General features: G+C 47.1%; 1 protein-coding gene across 1 annotated transcript in view; it reads right to left on the bottom strand.

The window, feature by feature from the left end:
• syne2b (spectrin repeat containing, nuclear envelope 2b) overlaps positions 1-26,721 on the bottom strand; it is a 120,281-nt gene extending 93,560 nt beyond the window's left edge. Inside the window, 39 exon segments of the mRNA XM_030117541.1 lie at positions 215-490; positions 573-693; positions 3,907-3,983; positions 4,110-4,167; positions 5,057-5,115; positions 5,117-5,239; positions 6,355-6,489; positions 6,600-6,830; positions 6,832-6,944; positions 7,492-7,675; positions 7,722-7,937; positions 8,003-8,426; positions 8,927-9,111; positions 9,188-9,262; positions 9,264-9,524; positions 9,602-9,838; positions 10,136-10,170; positions 10,173-10,278; positions 10,344-10,399; positions 10,402-10,543; positions 10,620-10,721; positions 10,800-10,918; positions 11,901-12,063; positions 12,783-12,982; positions 13,052-13,148; positions 14,245-14,413; positions 14,821-14,933; positions 15,007-15,171; positions 15,295-15,432; positions 15,996-16,109; positions 16,445-16,528; positions 17,681-17,787; positions 19,749-19,948; positions 21,055-21,257; positions 21,971-22,063; positions 22,218-22,295; positions 22,569-22,657; positions 24,536-24,604; positions 26,651-26,721. Of these exon segments, the coding sequence (XP_029973401.1) occupies positions 215-490; positions 573-693; positions 3,907-3,983; positions 4,110-4,167; positions 5,057-5,115; positions 5,117-5,239; positions 6,355-6,489; positions 6,600-6,830; positions 6,832-6,944; positions 7,492-7,675; positions 7,722-7,937; positions 8,003-8,426; positions 8,927-9,111; positions 9,188-9,262; positions 9,264-9,524; positions 9,602-9,838; positions 10,136-10,170; positions 10,173-10,278; positions 10,344-10,399; positions 10,402-10,543; positions 10,620-10,721; positions 10,800-10,918; positions 11,901-12,063; positions 12,783-12,982; positions 13,052-13,148; positions 14,245-14,413; positions 14,821-14,933; positions 15,007-15,171; positions 15,295-15,432; positions 15,996-16,109; positions 16,445-16,528; positions 17,681-17,787; positions 19,749-19,948; positions 21,055-21,257; positions 21,971-22,063; positions 22,218-22,295; positions 22,569-22,657; positions 24,536-24,604; positions 26,651-26,705 (5,472 nt within the window). The 5' untranslated portion in view covers positions 26,706-26,721.
• Between the last annotated feature and the right edge of the window lie 349 nt (positions 26,722-27,070).

Raw genomic sequence — 27,070 nt, 5'->3', positions numbered from 1 at the left:
TAGATCACAGTGGATTGCAGTAGTTAATAGTTGATTACAGGTGATCACAGTGGATTGCTGTAGACTGCTGTGGGTTATAGTAGATTACAGTGGATCACAGTAGATTGCAGGAAATTGCAGTGGATCACACTGGATTGCAGTGGTTTATGGTAGATTGCAGTAGATTACAGTGGACTACAGTAGATCACAGTAGATACAGTCGGCGGCTGCAGACCTTGATGTCTCGGAGGATGTTGCTGTTGGCCAGGGCGAAGGCCGTCACGTCCTTGGGCTGTCTCAGGTAGCGGTCCAGCCGCTCGCTGAAGTCCACCATGTGGTTCTCGGTGGAGTCGATCTGGCGCAGGGCGGCGCCCAGCGAGCCGCCCCGCCTCTGCAGGCTGGACTGCTGCTGCCGCCACCGCTCCCGAAGCTCCGCCCTCTCCGGGTCCGCGGGCGGGGCGCCGAGCAGGGCGAAGTCCGACCACAGGGACTCGGTCTCCTGCCTTAGACTCTGGAAACACAGACACCGACGGAGGTCACCGCTGAGGGATGTAGTCCTGGACCAGGACCCGGGTTCCAGGTCACACCCGTACCTGGATCTCCTGCAGCCGGCTGTGCAGGCCCTTCAGAGACACCGAGTCAGACGGCACCTCGGAGATGCTCTGCTCGTTCTTCAGCAGCTGAGCCTGCAGGTTCCGCTTCCAGGTCTCATATCTGAAAATTTTATATGAAGAACAAACAGCTCGGATCAGAAGAGCGGACTGATTCAAACCATTGAGGTAATCAATACAGTCAGGAGAGCATCTGATCAGCATCTCTTTTAATGTCTCAATGCAAATCATAACGTTCTAAAGACAATACATTTACCCTGATTAAACTAACAGCAATGAAATAAAATGTCCAATTTCAAATTATTGACTGATTGATTACCCAGGGCAGCAGCAAGAAAGAAAGTGGCGTAATCCACGAGCCCGCTGACTTGTCCTCATACAAACAGAAACTTGCTTCCTTACCTCCCGCTTGCAGTCCGCAAAGAAAGCTTTTTATCAGAACAAGATCTGTGCAGCTTCTGATTCCAGAAAACTGTTTATGGCGTTCAACTCCCTGCTTTCTCCTCCAGCTGCTCAGCCGTCCACTGAGCTGACTCCTGATATGTTTGCCTCCTTTTCACTGAAAAGGTGGCTGCAATCAGCAACCAGTTCTCTGAGCCTGACCAGCCCAGTCAGCTCAAACCCACTACTGCGCCTTCTCTCTGCTCGTTTGCTCCTCTGAGTGAGGATGAGGTCTCCAGACTTCTTCTGAGCTCAAAACCGACAACATGTCCTCTCGATCCAATACCCACCAGCATTCTGCAGACCATCTTGCCCATAATCAAACCTGCAGTCACGCACATTGTCAATTCCTCCCTGGAAACCGGCATTTTCCTGTTACTTTTAAACAAGCCCGCGTCACCCCACTACTAAAAAAGCCTCATCTCAACCCAGCCCAGTTGAAAACTACAGGCCAGTCTCACTTCTACCATTCCTGTCGAAAATACTGGAGCGCTCAGTATGTAACCAAGTCTCTGAACACCTGCGGAACAACAACCTACTTGACCCATTTCAGTCAGGCTTCAGATGCGACCACTCCACCGAGACTGCACTCCTTTCAGTCACAGAATCTCTGCGGCTGGCAAGAGCTGCTGGTCAGTCCTCTGTCCTCCTGCTGCTGGTCAGTCCTCTGTCCTCCTGCTGCTGGACTTGTCTGCTGCCTTTGACACCGTGAACCATCAAATCCTCCTCTCCTCACTCTCTGACCTTGGCATCTCAGGATCCGTCCTGTCGTGGTTCAAGTCCTACCTCACAGGCAGATCTTTCAGAGTTTCATGGCGAGGGGAGGTGTCAAGGTCACATGGCCTATCGACAGGGGTCCCTCAGGGGTCGGTGCTTGGCCCCTTACTCTTCTCTCTGTACACCACTTCACTTGGTGCAGTGATTCGCTCCCATGGCTTCTCCTAACCACTGTTATGCTGACGACACTCAGTTCTTCCTCCCTTTTCCACCTGACGACACGACAGTCTCAGCTCGAATATCAGCATGTCTGGCTGATCCTCCACCTGGATGAAGGAACGCCACCTTCAGCTAAATCTGTCTAAGACTGAACTCATGGTCTTTCCAGCTTGTCCATCTGTCCAGCCTCAGATCAGTGTCCAACTTCACTCGAGCCTACTTGTGCCCACAAACTCAGTCAGAAACCTGGGTGTCATGATTGATGACCAGCTGACCTTTAAGGTTCATGTGGCCTCAGTTTCTCGGTCTTGTCGTTATGCCCTCTACAACATCAGGAAGATCAGACCCTTCCTGACCCAACAGGCCGCACAGCTTCTGGTTCAGGCTCTCGTGATATCACGCATTGACTACTGCAACTCTCTTCTGGCGGGTCTCCCTGCGTGCACAGTCAAAGCTTTACAGATGATCCAGAATGCAGCAGCACGACTGGTCTTCAACCAGCCCAAAAGAGCTCATGTCACTCCTCTGTTCATCTCCCTTCATTGGCTTCCAGTTGCAGCCAGGATCAAATTCAAATCTCTCCTCCTGGCTTACAAAACGCTTACAAGAACGGCTCCGGCCTACCTGGACTCCCTGATCCAGGTCTACGCTCCTTCATGCCCTCTTCGCTCTGCATGTGAGAGACGTCTGGTGCTTCCAGCCCAGCACGGCTCTAAATCTCTTGCCAGACTCTTCTCCTCTGCTGTTCCCAAATGGTGGAACGAACTACCTAACTCGGTGCGTTCCGCCGAGTCTCTTTTTACTTTCAAGAGACAATTGAAGACTCAATTGTTCAGAGAACACCTAGGGACTTAATCCGACCCCATGTTCGGGGAATAATAGATCAGGTGTTCTAAAACCCAGCACTTATGTACCACTGACTAAGTTGACACACACACACAAAAAAAAAAAAAAAAAAAAAAAAAAAAAAAAAGGGGGGGGGGGGGGGGGGGGGGAGTAGTGGCTCCTCTTCTGCAACTTGATGGCAACTCCCTTGACCAATCGCACTTGAAGCAATTGATGCATTTACTAATGGTTTCTTTCTTTCTTATGTCTATATTCTTGCTTGTGTTGTACGTCGCTTTGGACAAAAGCGTCTGCTAAATGAAATTGGAGAATTGGAGAATTGTAGAATTACCCAACTAATAATATTTAGTTTGCGAACTAAAAACATAAGAAAAGGCTAATAAAAGTAAAAGCTAATTAATGAATTAGCAACACCAACAGTTCGATTGCAAATAGAATGCAGACTAAATGATAAATACACTTTTTTAATATCATTACCGGCCGGGGTTAAGCTAGTAACTAGGTAACTACACAAAGCTAGATTGTTAGCAATTTAGACAGCTATGTAGCTAACAGGAGACCAAGACTGATCCTTACTAAGAGAGAAAAAATAGGAAAAAATGTGAATGGAAAAGAAAAATACAGGATAAAAGGGAGAAAAATAAACAAATAAAATTGTGTATCCAAGTGTCACAGGTTGAAAACAAAAACAAAGCCAGGTAACTAGCTTGATGTCCTGCTGCATCGACAGCGAGATAGTGAAATCAAGAGTTCATAGCACATTATAATTTAATTTAACCTTTTTTTTGGATTTTGCCCAACCGCTGTGAGTGAAGATTAACGCCCCAGCTTCACGGACTGCTGGACAGCTAACTAGGAATAAAGCTGATAGCAAACAAACTAATCGGGTACATAAACTAACTCGACCTTTTGTCCAGCTTGGAATACTAACAAGCTAACTCGCTAACATTCACTCAGCTGCTCTGACTGTTTTAAACGTTGGTTTATCTGGTTTCATCTGGCATATTTCACTCTGTCCCAACATTTAAATCCAGTACACAGAAGTGATTCTGAGCATCTGGACTGTTAAACCAAGAAATTCAAGTGTTCTTACTTTTCTAAAGAGTCTTTCTTGGAGGTTTCTTCGTCTGCAGGAGGTTGTTGTTCCACAGTCGACGTCCTCACAGAAACCTGGAGACGGCAGGCAGCAGGTCAGCTCAATCCGTAGAAAGCAAATGCTCACGAGCAGGAAAGGTCGGTCTGACAACCTCCTCACAGCTGAGAAAAGCTTGAAAAAGCTGTAATTATTTAACACACCTCGGCTTTTATTGGCTCCTTCGGTTTGGAAGCGTCTTCACCAAAGGCCAGAGAAATCCTACAAACAAATCACAGCAATACTTTCACAATCAGGTGGAATTTCTGAAGAAATGTGCTCCAAAACGAGCAGAAAAGACAGAAAGGGTTAAAAGAAACTTCTTCAAATGAGCAGAAAAGGGTCTAATTTGTCATTTAAATACAAGAACAGCAGATAGGTGTAAAAGAAAACAAGCAATGGGTTCCTCCCAAAAGTTTATGATCACTTTCACGTTACACCCGGAGCAACTCCTGACAGCACATCAAACACTGTATGTAGCATTAGCATTAGCCTGTCACACAAGCAACACTTTGGAAACTACTTTCACTGTTAACATTGAGAAATTATTAACATATTTACATTAAATTAAAACATCAAGTACTGGGTTAAAAAACACTTAGTAACTGATTAATTACTAAAGTTCTAATTACATTTACTTCAGCATTGGTTGAAACCCGTTTTCCACGATTAGTTGTTGATACTGAACTCACTCAGTCCTCATTAGCTAACACTGTAAATAGCATTAGTCCATGATTAGCATTAGCAGCCTGAGATAAAAAGTCTAAATCTTTACAAAAATCGAGTGAAGTCTTCCTGTCATACCACTTCTTCAGGCGCAGTTACTGAATTGTTCTTATTGGATTTGTTCTATTTGCCTAAGAAAAAGTGCCTCTGGCTCTGTCTTAAAAAGCCTAATGTTAGCATTAGCTTTACTCAAGGCTAACCAAAACTTCTCCTTTGTCCAATAAAATTGTACAACCGGGAAGAAGTTCTCGCCCAGTAGCATGTTGCAGTTGGCTAACATTTCTGAATTTATTTTGCCGTTTTTTTTGTGACATACGAATAGGCTCATAGGTCTTCCCCCGGCTGGTTTGAAGTGGTTTTCCTCCGTGCTCTCTGGGGGTCTCACCTGGACTCGGCGGCCTCCTGGTCTCCGCTGAACTGCCTCTGGATGGCAGCCAGCCTCTTCTTCGCACTCGCGCAGCTGCGTCTGGGCCAGGCGGTGAGCGTCTTCGGGGCTCAGGGTGTCGCACAGCTCCTTCAAGGCCTCCAGGTGCTGCTCGGCCTCCGAGAAGTCCCTGGAGAAGCAGGCCTGGAGCGGGGGGGGGGGGGGGGAGCAGGTGAGTGTTGCACGAGGCGTTTACTATCCCCGCAAATTGAGATGATTTTCCATCACCAAACATCTCAGAGCGGCACGCAAAGCAGCAACCAGCTGGCGGCAACCAACAGAAGGGCTGCAATCAACACCAAGTCAATGCTGCAACCTGAAACCCAGCAGGGAAAGTGGGAGGAGCTACACATTCAGAGCAGGTAAAGGGGGAGGAGCTGCAAGAAATGGTAAAGTGGGAGGAACTACACCTTTAGAGCAGACTACGTGGGAGGCCCTAAACAGTGAGGCCATGTAAAGTGGAGGGAACTTCGTGAAAAATGAAGTAGGACGAGCTAAATGGTCAGGGCAGGTAAAGTAGGAGGGGCTACGTGAAAAGGTAAAGTAGGTGAACTTCACTGTCAGAGCAGGAAAAAATGTGAAAAGAGCTGCATAAGGTAAAGCAGGAGGAGCTACACAAGAAGTAAAAAGGAGGAGCAAACCATCAGAGCAGGTGAGGTGGAAAAAGCTGCACCATCAGAGCAGGTAAAGTGGGAGGAGCCCCGCTCCCAGCCGCCCACAGTGGGACTTGATGGTTTATGTACCTGAGCCTGGTTTGCTAAGCCACGGGCTTAAATGAGTCTCACACTGTTGAGCCGCAGCGTTAAAACATGTCCTCGTTCTGTCAAACTTTTCTGTTTCAAAAAGCCTGAAATCTCGCATTCACTGCCTGGAAACACCCAACACACACAGACACAATATCATCGGTAATGTGTTTGAGTAGCAGCTCTCATGTTCTTCATCAACCATGCAGCTGTGGATAACTTTTTCTTGCTTTGAGGGAAGAAAAAAATCTGTCTTGAACATGAAGGCTGAAGATTCATCAGCTCTGAAAAAGGCCAAACTTCACACTGAGACAAACATGCACGAAGTTGATCGACTATCAGGACATCAGAAGATCAACTGAAAGCACAATCTGTTTCAATGACCATGCAGTTCAGCTCATTCCATGAAGCATATCAAAAATCGGACTCTACTTGGGTACAGGAGGTGCTGCTGGGCAAATCTGTGTGTTGGTATTTAATGTTTACATTACAATTTGAAAGCCCTGAAGCTCTTACCTCCCACTGCGCCCTGACAGACTGGGTGAAGAACTCCATGTCTCTGAGCTGGGAGGGGGTACAGAAGGCCTCCATGCCTTTGGCTGCTCGCAAGAACTCCTCCAGCAGCTCTGGATCCAGAGTCCTCAAAGTCTCCTGAGACGGGAAGCACAGACACACCTGAAGAACTGCTTCTTGTGTTTACAAACTAAATTTAATCGTCAAAGCATGTGGATGAACCGCTAACGTGGCACATTAACGTTTACCTCTTTCAGCGAGGCTTGGTCGGAGAACACAGACTTGTCTTTGAGGACGCTGATGGCTTCCAGGATGTGCGCCTGAAGGCAGTGTTTGGCCTCCTCGAAGCCGTTCCTGGCCAGAGCCTGAGCCTTGGCGTAGGCCTCGGTGTACGTCTGGGGAGGGGCCTGAGCCAGAGTCAGAGGCTTGATGCAGAGCTCGGGGGACTCATCCTGGACCTCAGACAACACGCTGATCTGAGGCATCTGGACGGTCCTGGGGCTGACGAGTCTGGCCTGGGAGGTTTGGTTGGGCTTGATTCCCGGCCTTGGACAGGGGCGTGGGCTCAGACTTGAGAGGAGGTGGTGACTGTGCTTTGGGTTGGGGTGCTGACGGGACCTTAGGTGGGGTTGGCGACTGGACTTTTGCTGGGGTTTGAGCCTGAGGCCTCGTTTGTGGTGATGGCTGGGGTCCAGGTTGTGGCATGTGTTGGGATGCTGGTTGAACCAGAGCCTGTGGTACTGTTTGGACTGCAGACTGGGGATGACGGGTTGACGGAGGAGGCTGAGGTTTAGCGTGGAGCTGGGCCTGCATGTGGACGGGAGGTTGACCCTGTTGCGGCTGAGGTTGAGCCTGTGCAGGAAGACGTGGCAGCTGTGACTGATGTGGGATCTGACTCTGCATCGCAGGCTGAGGATGCAGCTGAGATGGTAAATACTGCGCCGCCTGAGGCTGATACGGCTGTGGCTGCCGTGGAGGCTGAACCCAGGTCTGAGGAGGAACCTGGCCTGTTGTGGTGAAGCCATGTTGTATGGTCTCATCTGGGGTTGTTGCATGGGACTCTGGGGCCTCATTTGGGTTTGAGCCCAGGGTTGAGTTTGTGTTTGAGGCTGAGTATATGATGGCCCCATGTGTGGGTACCCATGGGGACCCATCTGGGAACCCGGCTGGGTCCACTGTGGTGCAGCCTGGACTGTTGGATAAGGTGGGCCTTGTGGAGCTGGAGCCATTTGTTGAGGATATGGTTGGGGGCCAGGACGTCTCTGCTGAGGAAGAGGTTGGTTTTCTGTCCACTGTTGTGACGGGGACAGAGCTTGAGGGTAGTCTGGGGGTGAGTTTGGGGGTAGGCCTGGGGGTGAGTCGGGAGTAACCCTGGGGGTGAGTTTGCGGGTGAGCCTGGGGGTGAGTTTGGGGGTGAGCTTGGGGGCGAGTTTGCGGGTGAGCCTGGGGGTGGGTTTGGGGGTAAGCTTGGGGGTGAGTTTGGGGGTGAGCCTGGGGGTGGGTTTGGGGGTGAGTCTGGGGGTGAGCCTGGGGGTGGGTTTGGGGGTGGTTTGGGGGAACCCCTGGGGGTAAGCCTGGGGGTGAGCCTGGGGGTGAGTTTTGGGGTGAGTTTGGGGGAACCCTGGGGGTAGGGCTGAGGAGGTGCTGTCGCCTGTGGATTCTGGACTGGAGGCAGCGGGGATGAGCCTCTCACTTTAGTCCAAGCCTGCATTTGTCCCGGGGGGCCGAGGCCTTGCTGCTGGACGGGAGCCTGAGCATGGGGAGGATACTGAGCCATGGGCTGCCCCTGATGTTGGACTGTGGGTGGTGCTTGATGCGGATCAGAGGTTGGGTCTGAGCTGGCCTGGTCATTGGCTGAGCTGGAGTTTTGAGGGTAGGTCTTCGGCTGAGGTTGACCCTGGGCCCCTGATTGGTTGGGGGTTTGAGGATAAACTCCTGCCGGTGCATGGGTTTGGGTCTGGGTTTGTGTTGGTGGCTTCGGGGATGGAGGTCTAACCGGAGACCAAGACTGTGGATGAGTGCGCAGCTGAACATGGGACGGTACCGAGAGGCTGCATTTGACCCGGAAGTGGAGGCTGCATTGGAGATGCGGGCCTGACTGAGCCCATGTCTGTACCTGAACTAAAGCTGGGCCATGAGCAGCGCTCCAGGAAGACCCTGCGGCTCCACAGTGGACTGTGGCCCTGTGGGGAGACGTGTTGGGGGCTGAGTCTGGGTCTGTGGTTGGTTCATCGGTCCAGGAGGCTGAGAGGAACTTGTGTTGGACCTTCTTGTACTTTGACTTGTTGCTTTGTCTTTAGAGGTTTCTGGGTCTCTGCAGTCATGGGGGGGTCCACTGGTGGTCTTCACTGGACCCTTTGACTGAAGCTTAGACGGTACCACACTTTGAGGCTGGGTCTGAGTCTTTGTTGAAGGGTGAGGCTGAGCTTTATTCTTGTCTGAGTCTGAATCCATTACTGCTTGTTGTGGTTTCTGTTCTTGTCGCTTCTGCTGTTGCTGTGGACGTTGTTGTTGTTGTTGTTGCTTCTGTTGTTGCTGTGGACGTTGTTGTTGTTCTTGTTGCTTCTGTTGTTGCTGGGGACGTTGTTGTTGCTTCTGTTGTTTCTGTGTACGTGTTTCTTGTTCTTGTTGCTTCTGCTGTTGCAGTGGACGTTCTTGTTGTTGTTCTTGTTGCTTCTGTTGTTGCTGTGGACGTTCTTGTTGTTGTTCTTGCTGCTGCTTTGTTGACTTCTGAGGTTTTCTTGTGTCTCTTTGCTGCTGCTGCTTGGAAACCTTTGCAGGTTCCTCCTTTGGTGTCTCCTGTGAGACGAGAGGAGCTGATTCTGTTTCTCTTGACGGCCCTTGTGTCTGTGCAGTCTGAGCTGGACCTGCAGGGTTGTGTTTGTTGTTGTCCTGCTTTCTGAAGCCAGGGGACGATTCTTCATGGCCTGAGTCTTCCTGCTTTGCAGCTCCTGTGAACTCAGAGGTGTTTTCTTCTCTGCGGGCTGCTGCTCCACCTTGTGTTGTTCCTGCTCCAGCCGGGTCGATTGTTGCTGTGTTGGCGTGGACTCTGGTTGCTGTGATTCTTGTAGTTGCCGTTCCTGTTTGACCTTCTTGCTGTTGTTGTTGTCTTGGCTCTGTTTCCACCTCCATGCTTGGCCCTTGTTGCAGTACCTGCTGCTCCAGTATCGGTCCTGGTTTCAGAGGCTCCTGTTCCTGTGTCTGTTCTGAAGATGAAGACCAAAATCTGAGTGGGACTTCAGGAGGGGACTTCGTCCTCATGTGAGTCACTGCTTCTGCCGTAGCTGTACGGCATCTGAGGAGACACCGGGGAGCTCGTCTTCTCTCCTCTCTCGTCCTGCACTACTATTCTTGGCACAAACATCTCTGGTTTCTTCTGTCCAGGATTTTCTTTCTCCTGGATGAAGACCTTTGACGGAGGACTTGCCTCTGGGGGACTTCTGCTTCGATCTCTTCTGGCTCCCAGGCTCAGCAAACCCACTACTTCCTGTAATTTCAATCACATAAAAAGAGACATTTTTATTTCATAATGAGTTGAGATCAGGTCCTGGTGTCCATATCCTGTCACTGCTGACAGTTCTGAGAACCGGAGAACCAGAACTTTCTGTTGATATATTCGTCATAACAGATACTGCTGTAGGATGATCGCTAAGTTACAGAGAAGATTCACAAGTGTACAGAAGAGCTGACAGACCCTAAAGTTATCTTGGAAAAAACAGATCAGAAGCTCAGACTTACTGTACTTTAGTTAATTTAGCTCTATAATAAAAGGGATTAAACTGGCCTGTGACTGGGCCACGGCAGCTCGGACCCGGTCTGCATGGCGGAGGCCTGGAGGTACTGGAGCGGGGAATTCTTCTGACTGGTCATGACCGTCACCTGGAGGTCCTGCTCCTCTGTGACCACCTGGCCCTCCAGCTGGAGACCCTGGAGATGATGGCCTGCAGGAACAGTCTGACGGTCAGGAGTGTTCAAGGGTTTAGCCGACGGACCCGGTGCTCGGAGGACGGTCTTACCCGGGCTCGGGGGTCCTGGCCCTTGTGTTTTGGCGGTCTGAGGCCCTCAGCAGCTGGTACAGCTCCCGGGCCTCGGACTCCCAGTGCAGCAGCTCAGCCAGCCGGCTGTCCAGGCCCGACACGCTGTGCTGCAGCTCTGCACACACCTGCTCCGACTCGAACAGGGTCTGCATCACCTGGAGCGACACACGATGGAGATATGAGCATCGAGTCCTCTGCCAAGGTTTCAGAAAGAGAAGAAACGCTCCTTACTTCAGGTATTGCCAGCTTCAGTTTCTGCAGCTGGTCTGCAGTGCAGTCTGGAGAAGGAGCCAGAGCCTCCAGATCCACCTCTCTGATCCTCATCATGATGAACTGAAAGGGCGAGAACAAGCCGTCACGTCTCACGGAGAGAAACTCAGAGCGAAACAAGAGAGAGAGCGAAGCCCGGACGATTCCACCCCCCTGTAATCTCTTCCTGTAGGCGCGCAGAGGAGCTGCCACGGTCTCCACCGGCTCTTTGAGGAGCAGAGTGGCCTCTCGGATCAGAGCCTGCAGGTCCTGAGCTGGGGCTGCAGGTCCGAGCCGGGATCAGGAAGTTTCTCCTGAACAGAGACAGAACGGAGAGAACAGGACAGAGAAGAAGACAGCAGGAGACAAACTTCAGACATCATTCAAGGGAAAGTCAGAATCCAAGGGTTTAAAAATGAGTTGTTTAAAATGATGATGGATGGATGGATGGATGAACAAAGGGATTTGTGACCAGATAAGAGCTGAACAGATGGAGGGATAGATGGATGGATGCATTAATGTGTTGACAGATGGATGGATAGAAGATGAATGCATGGATGAAAATGGATGGATAAAAAAATGAACAGAAGAATTAATAGGGGACAGATGCAAAGATCCACAGATAATTAGATGAATGGATTAATGGATTGATGTAGGGTTAGATGGATGGATGAATCGTTGAATGGAAGGTTGTATGGATGGATGAATATTTGAATAGATGGATTAATCATTGAATGGATGGATGGATGGATGAATAATTGAATGGACAGATGACTAGTTGAACGGATGGATACATTTTGGATGACTAGTTAAATAGTTGGATGAAGAGTTGGATGGCTAGTGGAATGGATGATGAATGGATGGATGAATAGTTGAAAAGCTGGATGATGAGTTGAGTGTCTGGATGACTATTTGGATGGCTAGTTGAATGGATGGATGAATGGAAGATGAATAGTTAAATCGGTGGATGAATGGTTGGATGACTGGTTGAAAGCCCCGGCTTTAACCCGGTGCTTTCCGTTGACTCCGAGCTTCTCACGTTTGTGTCGTCTGTTCACAGAACCGGATCAGCTGTTTTTTTCCGAGCACAAAGCTTTTTAATAATCTGAGAATAAAGCAGCTCAGTTCTTTTCACAGCTCCAGACACTCCCTGGCCTGTGTGTGATTCACTCTCTGCCCGGGATCCGGCCTCACACACACACACACACAACCCCATACACCAGAGTCCTCTTTCTCACCCTCCAGTTCTCCCGGTTCTCCCACTTACGTTCCTCTGGACGAACTCCGCCCACTGCAGGTTGACTCTGCGCAGCTCCTCGGCCAGGCCGTGGGCGGTCTGAGGGTCGGTGACCTCCATCAGGAAGCGGCCCGTCTCGTTGAGGTGGTCCCGGCGGGAGCCCCACTCGGACATGGACTCTGACGAAACCTGAACCCAGACAGAGGAGAACGCTCCATGAAACGGTCTCCTGGAGGTTTGACTGAGCGGTATTAATGGAATCTTTATTAAAGAAGTGCTGATAAATTCCAGAGTGAACATCAGACACTGTGCTCACTGTTATAAATGAATCAGCGCTTGTTGTGCACGAGCAGAACGTGACACGACCGCCGTGCGCACGTGTAGCCACCATGAAGAAAAGTTCTCTTTCCCCGTTTCCACGAGACAAGCCAGATCATTTTTATAACGTAATATTTTCTGTGCTTCCAGAGTTGAGAATTTTCAAAAAGCTGCATTTTCCCTTGTTTCCATGGAGACGGACATTTCCCCTGTTCCATCGGACCTGTTCTGGGTGATCAGAGCTGTGCTCCATCATGTTTCGTGAACCAGGATCAGGCTCCGTTTCCACAAAGCTGGTTCCTGGTCCAGTTCTAGATTCAGAACCAGCAGCTGTTTGTGTTTCCTACTTTCAAATCTGCTGCTTAGCGAGGACCAACTCTTTGCTGAGCCACATCGAAGCACCAGGAGCTCATGGGCTGGGGCGGGGTGAAAGAGACCTTTTGGAATCACATGCCACCATCTTGAAAACTAAAGCAAAGCCACCTCTTTCATTCCTTTATTATTTTTTTTTACTCTGCAGTGGATGCAAAATGACAGCAGTGTTGGACTGAGGCTGCGACCCAGAGCTTCTTGAATCCGTGCTATCGTACCTCTGCCCGTCGCTCGTGGCTCAGCGCTGCAGCACCCTGAGCGAGCCAGGCCTGCAGGGAGCTCAGGCAGTCTGTGTACGAGTCCCAGGCGGACAGGACCCTTCCCATGGTGCCCTTCACCTCCGTCACCTCCTCCAGAGCGGCGGCGCTGTCCTCCTCCAGCTGCTTCACCTGCTCGCTCACCTGGTGGTAATCTCCAGCTGAAAGTCCAGACGGGAGTTAGCCGCCGCTGCAGAGGCACTCGGCTTCCTTCAGGCCGTCACACTCACCCAGCGCCGATTTACTGGAGTACTTCTCAGAGATCTGCTTCAACTTGCGGAGCGCGGCTTCCAGCAGAGTGGGCAGCTCCTGTCGGTTCACCAGCTCCTGTGTTCACAGGAAGAACAGTTCAAATCTCTGGAGAATCGACACGTGGACCGAAGGCTGAGAAAAACAAGGGTGTTTGTGTTGAGAAGGAGTGGCTGCTTGATTCCAAACATCTCCTCTGCTGAAGTATTATTTCCTCAGGCTTAATTACTGTCGGCTGCTTTTGAAATGAAGATATTCATCAAGCCACATTCTAACATTCAGATTCAAAATATGCAAGATGCGTGTTAGCAGTAGTTTTATCACCAAAACAAATCTGGGCATTCAGCCTCGGTGTATACTGCTTTCAAATCTGAAGTTTTTGAAACAGAACTGAGTATGCCAGCACTGATTTTAGTGGTGCAGCTAATCTGTTAGCCTGTGACGTACAGCCATGCAAAAATAAATCTAATATAACATGTGAGCATCATCTAGTAGTGTACCAAAACTGTAGTGTGTGCCGCTCGGAAGCAAACATGCACAATTACAACAGTAGCCACTGAGCATGCTAGTATTAGCTTTATACTTGAGCTAATAATTCTGCAAACATGCAATTATGCACGCATGGCGACAAATAATTTAGCACATTGAATTAGGATCGTTAGAAAGGTTACCACAAATTTAAATAGACCATACTCATGTAGAGTGTTAGCATGAAATATGCTAGCATTTGATATTAGCAAGCACACTGATACTCACCACTTTCATATGATTTAATGACAATGCTAACATTTCATTTAGCACTGAAATAACTTTTAGCATTACTGCAAATCAGCATGCAAACCTGCATGCGAGCAGAGCATATTGGAGCTCGCCGACAGCCTGTGAACTTGAATAAACAGAAGGAAGAAGCTAACCTCTTTCCTAACGTGAGCTATGCTTTAAAAAGAGAAAGTTAGCACGTTAGCACCACAGGACAATAACAAAACACTTTGATTGACTCTCTCAGATAATGAGTGTTTTCACTGGCACACAGTGATCACAAGCCAAACAACGGCAGACTGTTACTGTCAGGTCAAACCCTGTTAATGCGCCTGGCGTCCAGCCAACACGCCTCCGAGCCGCTCCCAGGACCGGGAGCTCTTTCAAAATGCCAAATCAGGGCAGGATTACTCACCTGCCACTCATGCAGCAACACCCTGACAGCCTCTGGAGAGAGGTAAGGCCGCTTCCAAACACGGAGCTTGGTCCGGATCTGCCCCAACACATCCAGCACGCTGTGGCGGTGCTCCCGGTACTCCAGTTTGATGCCGTGGTACTTGGCCGTCACTCTCACACTTGTGAATCTGCTCAAGAAGGGGAAAAGCTTCACTACTGGGCCTGGGGTCCGCCGCAAATCAGAACATGAACCATGACTCAGCGAGAATCAGAGCAACCCTGCATACTGTGCACCTGGAACTAGCACTGGAACTAGAACTGGAACTAGTATCTTGTACTAAAACTAGTCTGGAACTACAACTAGAGCTAGAACTGGTACTGGAACTAGTATCTGGAAGAAGCAACTGCAACTTCTATATCAGTGGAAGACAGTGTGACATTGTGTAGGTTCTGGTTGATTTGAGATTGGGGTGGTTCATTTTGTGTTCTGTTGGATTCAGGCTTGGCTGTGGTTGGGTTTTATCGGACTCTGGTTTGGTTCTGCTGAAGTTCTGGTCCCCCTTCAGTCCCCTCGGCTCCTAAGTGTGTGTGTCACCTCCTCTTCAGCTCGTCCATCTTCTCGGAGGGAACCAGCATGTTCCCGTACTCGTCCTGGTTCTGGAAGCTCTGGAACGTCTTCAGATGCTGCGGCATCTGTTCCAGACAGACCTGCAAGCACAGTACGGTGTCAGGGACACACACATACACACGCATGCACACACACACACACACACTCTCTTACTCGGAGCAGCTCCTGCTTCTCTCTGGCCTGGTCTGCGGCTCTTCCGTGGTCTTCAGGATCCCCCTCCTCCTCTGACAGAGCCCCCTCGGTCTTCATCAGCCAGCGGGCCACCGTGTTCAGGGGGGGCGGCAGACTCACATCCAGCTCTACTCTGTACTCACGCAGCTGCACACACACCACACACAACGACACACACACACACACACCGTGATGTTATGATATGCTAACATTTGTCATCCTGCATGCCATGTGATGCTACGCTACGCTAAGCGGCGTGAAGCGCCGTACCTTCTCGGTGAGGTTGTCCCAGGCCTCCCGCAGCGCTCGCTGCTCCTCGCTCAGCTTGGCCGTTCGTCTCATGGCGGTGAGCAGAGGCATGATGGGACGGCGCTGCTCGTTAAAGGACACCAGGAAGGTCTGAAACACCTTTAAAGGAAAGAACAACAAAAATAACTTTTTTTTTTCTAATTGTAAATATCAAAAACTTTTTCAAAGCATCTGTTCTTTCTAGACAATTTTGTGGAATATAATTTCATTGGAAAACATGTCAAGATTTTTTTTAGTTGAAAGAAAATATTTAATAAAAATGTAGAAAAAGTAATTAAATCCATTAAGTTCTTAAAATTATGAAGTTGCATGAAAGAAAAATGACATTTCGAGGTTGATAATCCTTCATCTGTGTAGAACAGGTACATTTTAATGTAAAAGTTTTATAACATGACACTGAAACAAATTCTGAGTTTATTTGCACACTTTCTTACTTTAAGCATATTAAACTGTTGTGTGAATTTACTGGGTCAATCCTTTAAAGAGTTTCATTAAGACCGATTTAAAAATCTGCTTCCTAAACAAATGTTATCATGCAATATAAAAATCTGCAAAATTCAGTCATAGTGCACAAGTTAGTGAACATCTCTGAAGCGCTAACTGTAACGTGTGCATCAGTCAATAATGACAATATTAAGGGAGGTATTGGTGATGTGGCGTACGTGGTATCTCTCAGAGTAACTCTCTCCCTGCGTGGAGTCCCAGCCCTCCAGCAGCTCCTGGTAGGCATGAAGCAGCCAGCAGGTCACTTCCTGGGCTTTACGGTCCGGAGTCACCTGCAACACACACACACACACACACACACTTTTAATCCTCCTTTCTTCTTCAACACAAGAGAATTCTGAACTCACGTTGTCACTCTTCTTCTGTCGTGTGATACAGTTATAACTCACATGACAGAATCGTCTCTACGCCGATGATGACCTTATATCTTTATTTCTTCACCAGCAGAGATTTGCTGGTTTAATGAGTGAAAAATGTCCCGAGGATGTCGGAGGGTTAAATTGATTTAACTCAAAGTAGGACAGCAGAAAAAAATGGAGCAGAGAAGAGGAGTGGACAGGGGTGTGGTGTGTGTGTGGTGTGTGTGTGTGCGCTTGTGCACGTGTACCTGTCGGAGAGGCGAAGCAGAGATAGCAGGTGTGTAGTGGACGGGCAGGTTGACAGGAGAAGGAGTTATAGAAGGACTCAGAGTCTGAGAGGAAGAAACAGCAAGGAGGAAAAAAGACACACACACACACACACACACACACACACACACACACACACATAGAGAAAGGCTTGTTTCAGAGCTGTAGTTTTAACTTCATAGAATAATTCAATGTAATTATTCAAAATGTAAATTTAATGCATTTAATCATATTATTAAGGTTGACCTGCATTTACAAGAACAAAATAAATAATCCAATTTAATTTAAGTTGAAATCTTACAAATTAAATTAATTATAGCAAAAAATGTTACTTCCATTTGTATTTATGGGACTGAAATATTAAAAAAAAATGAACAATCAAGTAAAACACACAAAAAGTGAATAAATCTGTATTTTGTGAGTTTGTTTCCACACTAGTTCATTCTGAATGTAAGATTTCAAACTAAATCCAGCAGCTTTCTGTTGGTTTGTGGTTCAGTTCGAAGGTTTGTTTAATATTGTGCAGAATAATAATAACTGTGGTGAAAAAGTTGTTGAGCTTTGAGGTTTGCAAGTAAACAAATGAAGCGCTCCTTCATTAACACGCTCCTGTTTCAACTCGTGCGAGGAATGTTTGATTTTCCAGCATTTTGGCAGCTGAACCGAATCATCAGTCCAAAACACCACAGAGTGATTCAGGGAGGAAAATCAGATGGGGAGCAGCTTTCAGGGAAACTTTACAACGAGAGAAGAAAGGAGCTGAAGAAAAATGTGTCTTACATGTTCATTTAAAAATTATTATGAAAAAAGACGAAGGATCAAACGAGGACACGACATGAAGATGTCAATTAAAATTATCATCATTGTACCAATTAAAAAAAATCTTACACATACATATATAATCTATAAACAATGATTTTTTCCAGAGTCATGTTGACCTGAATAACCTTCTCAGAGTATCTGAGGCTACATTAATCTTCTCCGAGTGTTTGAGGCTCTCACTCATCCTCAGCGTGGTTTGAGGCGACACTGATCTTCAGAGCGTTTGAGGCTACACTGTTCATCTCAGAGTGTTTGGGGCTACTCTGAACTCTTCAGTGTTTGAGGCTACACTGATCTTCAGAGCATTTGAGGCTGTGCTGATCTTCAGAGTGTTGGAGGCTACACTGATCTTCAGAGTGTTTGAGGCTGCACTGATCTTCAGAGTTCGAGGCTACACTGACCTGCGGCTCGTCCTCGCTCATCGGCAGGTCTCTGGAGTACTGCAGGAACTGGGCCACGTAGGTCATGATGGATTTCTCATCCGGGTCTCGAACATCCACATCTGAATCAACATCAGCAGCCATGATTAAAGCGTCTCACACACACTCTCTCTGACACACACACACACACACACACACACGCGCACGCAGATATATATGAGCGAGCGGAGCAGCAGGTGGAGTTCCTATCAGGAATGTGAAGAATGGAGGTGGAGAAAGAGAAGAGGCAGAGCCGGGAGGACAGAGCAGCGTTTGATATCAGGAGGAGTAAACAAGCAGCCGGAGAGTCAGCTGGTCGGTCACAGCGTCATGCACACTGCCCCGGGGCTCGAACCGCACACCCACACACGCCAACACACACTGCTGAATCAACACTCCAACACACTCTGCTGCATCAACACACAAACGGCACACACTGCATACACACACACACAGACACACCCACAAACATGCACAGAGCCCGAGGCTCAGCGTTCACACCACTGATCCAACGCACCAACAAAACATTGTATCAACACCCGATATGAAGACACTGCACACACAGACACACCCACACACTCAAAAACACACAGACACACAAAAAACCACTCACAAATACAAACACACAAAAAAAAACCCATGAGGATGATCAAACACAAAAAATGAATGTGCACACACACACACACACACTCAAAAACAAACACAAACACACAAATACAAACGCGACAAAAAACCCACATGAACAGACAAAACACACTGTTGCACAACACGGGTCCATTAATCTGGAATCCTGAAGAAGTTCCCACAAGAAACCTCTGGGGAGACGGTGATCGGCCATAACTAGTGAGTGGCTGAGAACCACACACACACAGACACACACACACTCACACTCACTCTTCATACTCATCCATCAAAAAGTGCCTGTGCAAACTTCAGCTGCAAAACCCCAAATGTTTCAACCAGGTCAAGAATAATCCAAAAATGTGGGATAAGAGGTAAACCAGGAGTCACGCCCCGTTCTGAAGACACTTTGCTTCATTCTCTGGGTTTAAACCAAAAGGCCTGAAAAAGCAGTAACTACTAAAGTCTTCAACTTTAAAAATAATATCAAAAATGGTAAAATAAAGTTTTTATTTACTTGAAAGATTTGACAATAAATCGGATGACGTGGTCAGTGAAGAGACTTAGGACTGATGGAAACACAGGAATCACCAGGAAAACCTTTTATAAGCTGCTTTGAGGAGTTGATGACATTTAAAAAGAAACTCTCAGTTTGGTTTGGTAATAAATGAGAGCAGGAGGAGTGAGGAGGCAGGCTGGAGGAACTGCCCCGGTCCGCCTGGATCTGCCCCGGGTCGGTTTTGAGTGCTGCAAACTGATTTTAAAAGTGTGTCAGCGAGATGCGCCCAACCCAAACAGGTTCCTACAAAGCTCTTAACTCTTCACAAACACCTCAGAGAGGAAAATAAACTCCAGTATACGTCAGGAAATACTTTTCTTTCTCTATAATTCTCAACTATTTACTGTTTAAACTTTGTCCTGAGAAGAAACAGAAAACATGTGGAAAAGTATTGGAGCATAAAGACTTCATAAAACAAAGGGTGATGATGAGGAATTACTGTTTTTCTGTTGTTGAAATCAGATCACAAGTCTCTTTGTTCTCCTATTTTTCTCAGGATGAATCGTTTCAGAGTGACGTGCTGATGCTGCAGCTCCTTTTCACTCGCTAAACGCAGCCTGGATGGTTTTAAATAGACATTTCAGGAGTTTCTCAGTTAACCGGTAGCAGCGAAGCGTGTTATTAACATTTAACAGCTAACTGTAAGCAGCTAATTCATTGCTGAAACGACAGACTTCCTGCCATTTTTACATTAAAATACAGTATAATTGCCATGAGAGTTGATGTGAAACATCATTTTAACCTCCGTTTTGTGTATTTTTTGAAACGCTGTGGCCCCCCAGCTCCTCCCTGCAGCGCCCCCCAGAGGAGCGGAGGCTGAACTATCAGTCTGAGATTTGATCTGAGATTTAAGTTTCCGCTGACCGTCGGGCTCCAGCAGCCGGGGGATCCTCAGCTCCCTCTCGGCGATGCGGAACGCCTCCTCCAGGTTCTGCCGGTTGCTCCTGGTCCTGGCCTTGGACAGATCCACCAGGTCGGGCCGCAGAGCGTACAGGACGGCCAGGAAGACCACGCCGCTTCGCCAGCTGGACTTAAAGTCCCTCACGTTCACCGTGCATCCGGCTCTGGACGGGGCAGTGGGGGGCGGGGGGCATAAAGACGTTAGCATGACACCTAATGCTTTCATTACAATCTCAAAGTCACAGTTCTGAAAAAATCACTACAATTATATAAAAAATAGAATTCTTTGAATTCAGACTTCCAACATTTAGAAATCTGAATTTTGTGACTCAAACCTCAGAATTCTAAAGAAAATCTTGAATCTTTTTAAAGTTCAACTTCCTGAAGTTGAACTTTAACCACATTATCTGAGCTTTTTTTAAATTAAACCTTTGAGTCCTCTACAAAAATTATGATTTTTTTTTTTTTTTTAACAGAAAATCAAAATGTTAAAAAAAAAAAGTCTAAAAATTAAGTTCTACAATGTTTAATTTCTTAGAAAATATAAGTTTTGGTTTTAAGATTCTAAAATCTAAAGTCAGAATTCTAAAATTCCAAAGTCAGAATGTTTAAATTTCAAAGGTCAAAATTCATAGATTACAATAAAACGTCATGAAATCTGACTTCAGAGAATTTGAACATTTAATCACAAATGCATATTTTTCTAAAATTTATAACTCTCGACTTTTAAAGTCAGATTTTTTTTTTTTTTAATTCTACAAAAAAATTCTGACTTTTCAAATTCAAAATCTAAAATCAGAACGAAAAAGAAATGGAATTCTCAAATTTTGACTCCATCAGTTTCAAATTCTTAAGTTCTCAGAATTTGAATTTTGAGGATTAGAATTGATCAAATTCTAAATTTCACTTCAAAATTTACCATTATGACTTGTTTAAGCTTTATTTTCTGAGGTTAATGTCAGGATTTTAGAATTTGGACTTCATTGATATTCGGTCTCTTTTTCAATAGAGTTGTAGAATTTTGATTTGGAGAATTCTACACTTTTCAGATTATAGTCGGAATTGTAAAAGGTGAAAATTCGAGAGTTGAGACATTAGCAGTGCACAGTTAGCAGCTAATTGTAGAGTCAGTAGCTAACAGTATGGCTAGCAGCGTACAGTTAGCAGTGTACAGTCAGCAGCCAACAGAACAGTTAGCAAGGTATAGTTAACAGAAACACAGCACAGGTAGCTGCGACCACAGTGGGTCATGTCGGTGCCGTTAGCGTACTTGTGGCACTGCTCCCGAACCCACAGCAGCAGGGCCTTCTTGGCGGACACCCGGAAGCGGGTGTGTAGCGGCGAGCCCCGGGGGGGCAGCGGGCTGCTGCCGGCTGAGCGGCTGGACAACGACGAGCGCGTGTCCAGGCTGGACAGAGACTCCATGGACGACTGACGGGAGTCGAAGGACAGGCCGCTGGCCAGCTCCTCGATCTGAGGACGCAGAAACACTCCAGCTGTGAGAGGAACGTCTGACTCTGTCTACTTCAATGAACTCAAACTGCAGCGCTAACAACATCTTAGTTAATCTTCATAATTTGTATATTTATATTTAACTTTAAGATTTGTGTTGGCTTCAGCAGCATCAGCACAGTGCTGTAGCTTCAGCTCTATACGTGAAATAAGCACATATTTAGTAATACTCTAAGTGAAGTCAAAACAGCAACGCCTTTTTCTCCATCGACTGAACGATCAGATCGTTTTTCACCAAATCTGTCAGCACAGCTTCGCAATGTCTGATATTAAGTTGAAGAAAAAACAATCTGTGACCCTGATAAAAACTTCATGTAGATACAGCAGCACAAATGTGTTTTTCACCAAATTTACTGCACAATAGTAGAAAAAATGACTAAGTTTTTCAATTCATGACTTGTAAAATAAAATTTGCACCTGTATTAAGGATTTGTTAATCTTCAAGTTTTAGTGTATTGTCGTACACAACTCACTGTATGCAAATACTGTATGAATTCCATTTCTCAAGCTTTCACAAATATACAAACACAACTACAAATTGTACTTGTACAAGTGCTCAAACCTTTTCCATCAAAATACCTCTGTAGTATGTGAACTTCTAAGGTGGCGTAACGTACGTGGTGATCTTGCAGGTGGAGTAACGTATGTGATCAACTTGTAGGTGAGTAACGTACGTGGTACTGGAGGATGATGGTCCAGACGAGGCCCAGGATGATGGACGGCTTTCCGCTGGTGATGTCGGGAATGTTGATGTTGACCAGTTTGATCTGGTGAGAAACACAAATCTCTTCACAGCTTTGGTAATCACACATTTTAATTAAACCTCACATGTCTTAGCCCCTCCCACGACTGATGCTGGTGTTAAATTACCGCTCCAGGGAGTGATTGTAATGATTATTTGGCATTGGATTTGGAATTTACCGATTTCTTCTTGAGGAAGGCCAGAGCTTTCTCAATGTTACTCCTGTGCTGGAACATTCCCTGACCTCGCTCCCGCACCTGGAACACACACACACACACACACACACACACACACACACACACACACACACACACACACCACACACACACACACTTTTTAAAAATTGTTTCAGTAAGTTTTTTAAGTAATTCATTGATTATTCAAGAAATTAAGCTGCTATTCATCTGGTCGATCATTTATCTGGTCCGTCACTCGTTCATTTAGCTGGTCATTGTCTGGTCGGTCATTCATTCAGTTCATTTGTTGAGTTTTTAGCTGCCTGTTGTTTGCCTGTCGAAACAGAAACTCACAATGATTTGTCCGCTCATCACCTCCAGAAGGTCCAACAGTTTAGAGCCATCACGGAGATCATTGAACAGATCAGTGACCAGAGAGGGGGTCTCCTCTGGAACACACACACACACACACACACACACACACACACACACACACACACACACACACACACACACACACACACACACACACACACACAGAAGTTAAAAAAAAGCAGCAAATGATAGAAATATACATTTAAATATTTTTGTTAAGGAAATGCTTCCTGTTTTTTTCTCCAGAAATAAACAGACATACTTCCTCTGTATTGACTCACATGCTAACACATTTCCATTTTATCAAAGACTCCACAGACCACTGAAACATCGTAACATAAAGAAAGAGTTATTTCAGAGCACAAACTCTAAAAATAGCCTGTTTTACGGCCAGTGGTATTTTTAGCTCGCTAATAAAGTCAATGCCTTGTAGCTCTGTTTACCAGCTAATTCCAGAGATTAGCTTGTAGCTGTTTGCATTGTTTGCTAGCTGCCCAGACAGTTGTGCGCAGCAGCAGTGGCAGCAGCAGCAGCAGCAGCAGCAGGGCCGTACGGGGTGGGGGCTGGAGGTGGAGGTCCGTCTGTCGCTGTCTGTCTGGGAGCTGTGAACTTTGCTCCTTCACGCTAAATTTAAACACACGGCCTGCTAGCGCTCAGAGCTAACCTCCACCAGGCAGCAGAAAGAGAGTCTGCTGCTGACTCATGATCGAGGACAAGGTCAGGAACTCTCTGAGGTCTGAAGGTGTTCGGTTCTCCTGAAGCTCTTCTAAACTTTCAGGTCTGAAGGTGTTCAGTGCTCTTGAAGGTCTTCGGTTCTCCTGAAAGTCTTCTAAACTTTCAGAGGTCTGAAAGTGTTCGGTTCTCCTGAAGCTCTTCTGGCTAATTCAGAACAAAGTGACGCTATGTGCTGAAGCGAGGATCTAAACCAAGGTTTGGAACCAGCCAACAATCAAAGCCACAAACCAATGGTTGGAGCTAATTTGCAAACTAAAGCCAGACAAATAAAGCCACCATCATGCTTATAAAGAACTAAACAAGCTATCAGAATGAAAAATTCAGTTTGGAACGGGCTAGCAAACTAAGCTACAAGCTAGCAAAACAGAAAAATGGGGAAAACCCCTTGTTACTGTTTTTTGAGTTTTTACAAATCAGGATAAAAGCAGCTGATTTCTAAGGACCTTTCAAGCTGATGGTTGGCATGTTTAGCTCGTATTTCTGTGTAGGAAACACACTTTTATGAGTTTTCCTCACAGCCTGTGTCCATTGTACAGAAAAACAGAAGCCCTGTACAGAACCCACTGCGCAGCTGATTCCTCTGATTGACCGTGAAGCAGGAACTAATCAGAGTGACTGGAATCCAGCCGAGGCCAAACGGAGTGTTTGAGTTTCAGTGAAAAGCTTTACTGACAGGATGCTGCGTGTTCTTCGTGTTTCCACCTGAACAGGTCACATAAAAGCATCAGGCTGTGCAGGCGTACGGCCGACGGCCTGCAGGGGGCGGGGCATCCCACTGCTGTCTGTGACAGGGGGTTCATGTGAGTCTCTGCAGCGGTTCTTCAGCTCTGAGAGGAAATTCTTCACAGTCACGTTGTGTCATCTGTGTCCTGCGGGAACTCAATGATTTAACGTGGGACCCTGATGACGACGAGTTAAAGACTCAACTGAAGACGTCAACAGACAAGATTCAAAATGTCTGCCTCAGGGGATCACAACACAAGACAGACGACGCCTGTCAAATTTGTCTGCTTGTTTCCCACTTTCAGTACAAGTGATTGATGATGGAACTATCTCCACAACCATGCGATTGACGGCACACAGCTAGCATGAGCGTCATATAAAGGACTGTTTGTTTCTGAAGTCTCTGATCAGAAGATGGTTTGATGCCGAGCAGAATTTTTTCAGAGCTGTGGACGGAAGTCGAACCGGAGCGCAGCGCCGCGCCGTGAGTCTCACCTTTGCTAGCTGAGCGTTGACCCAGTTGGTGAACGTCCTCTTCTGGATCTGCTCCTGCTCCACTGCGGACGAAGACAAACAGTAAATCAGACACGGTTCGATTCCCATCACTCACTGCGTCAGTTTGTCAGGAGCCGTCATGAGAAATATAACCTCACAGTCAAAAGCTGAACAATTCGCACTTTGGCTACTTCTTCTTAAGCATGCCACCCTGCTAGTAACAGTTGGCCACTTAGCTAATTAGCTCTGAGCCGTTTGGGTATATATAATTATGAACATTCGCACAACTTTATTTTAGTAATATGAAAAAAAATTATAAGATTTTTTAAGGTAATGTTATAATCTCGTGATCTGGTTCGTATAGAACTACTGTACACTTTTTGAAGGTACAGTGAGACGCCTGTGCTGCCTGAACAACATCATCATTCAGTCACTGAGCGTCTGTATGAACAACACAGGCCTCATTTCATCATGGACCACAGTGCTCCATCAGCATGGAGGAGGCATCATCATAAACCACAATGCTGCAGCGGCATGGAGGAGGCATCATCATGAGTGAACGGCTGCTGCAGGCTGGAGAACCTCTACTGGAGAGAACTGCACTTTCTCCAGAATGTCACAGGAAAGCTGTGGATGGGCCGGTGACTCGGCAGCAGAACCTCAGCGAGCTGGAGAACGTCCTTCAGAGCTCATCAGTCCATGGAGAACAGCAGGAGACCACGTCAAGCTGGAACTGGACCTACTGAGACACTGACAGTCCTTGCTGTGGTCTACCCTCCACTGTCGGTGGTTTCAGTTTCAATAAACTGCTTCAGATGAGGAATCCACCACTGAGGTTTCTACTTTCATGATATAAAATCACTGGAACATGAACTTTTTAGTTTTTCCATAAAGTTCACCCAGAAGTCAAACATCCTGAACCTGTTGTGAGTAGTGAACTTGAACCTGACAGGAGTGAGGCAGAAGCACTGACCTGAGCTGGAGGAGCTCATGCTGACTCAGCAGCTGGACGTTAGCGGATCGTCACACTGTTCCCACGCTAACGGCGGCGCCTCCTCCGTTAGCACCGAGCTCTGATCTGGATGAGCCACAGCAGCCTGCAGGGAGCCAGGTGAGTCCTCACAGGCTCCGCCCCCTTCTCACTGAGGCTGCAGACCTGCTCTGACACGACCCGCACACCACCCGCAGCATCCAGCGCCCATGCTAACCTCTAACATCTCATCACTTCCTGTTTCTGACATCTCCCCATGCTTTTCAGTGTAAAAACGCCAGACAGACAGAGAGAAGGGCGTCAGTTTTTCTTTCTGTAATCAGTTTGAAACTGAAGAACTGTCCTGGGGAACTCCGCTGTGGTTGAGAGGAGCTGGGATTTCACGGCGTTTCACTTTGTTGTTCACACTGTAAATGTCAGCGACGCTTCAGAAGTGTGACGGAGTCATTAACTCTGTGCAGTCTGCACACATCCAGCCAACGGCGGCTCGGAGAGGCGACTGAAACCAGAGAGGTGCTCTGTGCAACACACACACACACACACACACACACACACACACACACACACACACACACACACACACACACACACACACACACACACACACACACACACGCTCAGATTTCTCTGACAGGACTGGGCACCACACCTCTCCTCACTGTGACTGATGGAAAACTCCCAGAAGGCTCAGAACCAGAGTCATCCAATCACAGAGCAGATCCTTCAGCGTTTTGTACTTCGGTAATGTGAACTTGTCAAAGTACCACCAAAAGTCTACAGCAGTGTAACCAAAGGTTAGCATGCTGTTAGCAAACGTGCTAACATGTCATAACTGATAGTTAGCAGGTCTGAACCATCTTCGTGTTGATTAGCTAAAGGAGGTGTCAATTTTTATGTCAGACCGTTTAACATTTTATTGTTAGCAAACATGCTAACACGCATAGTAACTGACAGCTAGCAAGCTTGCGCGATAACTGTCAGATGAGGCTGGCTTGTCATGTCGTGAAGAGTTACACAAAATTACAGGACTTTAGCATTTTCCCAGCAGAGCAGCTAACTTTGGGCCAGCGCTATTGGGGGTGCTGTGTGTATTTGTGTGTGTGGGGGGGGGGTCAACCTTGTAGCAGGATGTGGATGTTGTCGATGTCCAGGGGGACGGACCCCCGCTCCATGGGCTCATCTCTGCAGGGGGCGTCGGACCACATTCTGTCTCATCCACAGACTGCCGGCAGCATGGCACCGCTCTGAAGGACACACAAGTTACACAAGGTACGAGCTAACAACAACATGAAGAACATGAAGACAGCACCGAGGATCGGAGGCAGAGCAAAATTTAGACAGGCTAATGCTAACCACAGCTATTGGGATTCTGGCTAATGCTAGCCACAACAATTCAAATACAGGCTAATGCTAGCCACAGCTTTTGGGATACAGGTTAATGCTAACCATAGATATTTGAATACAGGCTAATGCTACTCTCAGTTGAACGAAGCAATACAATCTTTAGCTGATGTTGATAAAAGCCTTCAACTGCTCT

The sequence above is a fragment of the Salarias fasciatus genome, chromosome 19 (assembly GCF_902148845.1).
Source record: "Salarias fasciatus chromosome 19, fSalaFa1.1, whole genome shotgun sequence".
NCBI classification, from domain to species: Eukaryota; Metazoa; Chordata; class Actinopteri; order Blenniiformes; family Blenniidae; genus Salarias; species Salarias fasciatus.
This window is presented reverse-complemented; position numbering and strand designations above follow the sequence as displayed.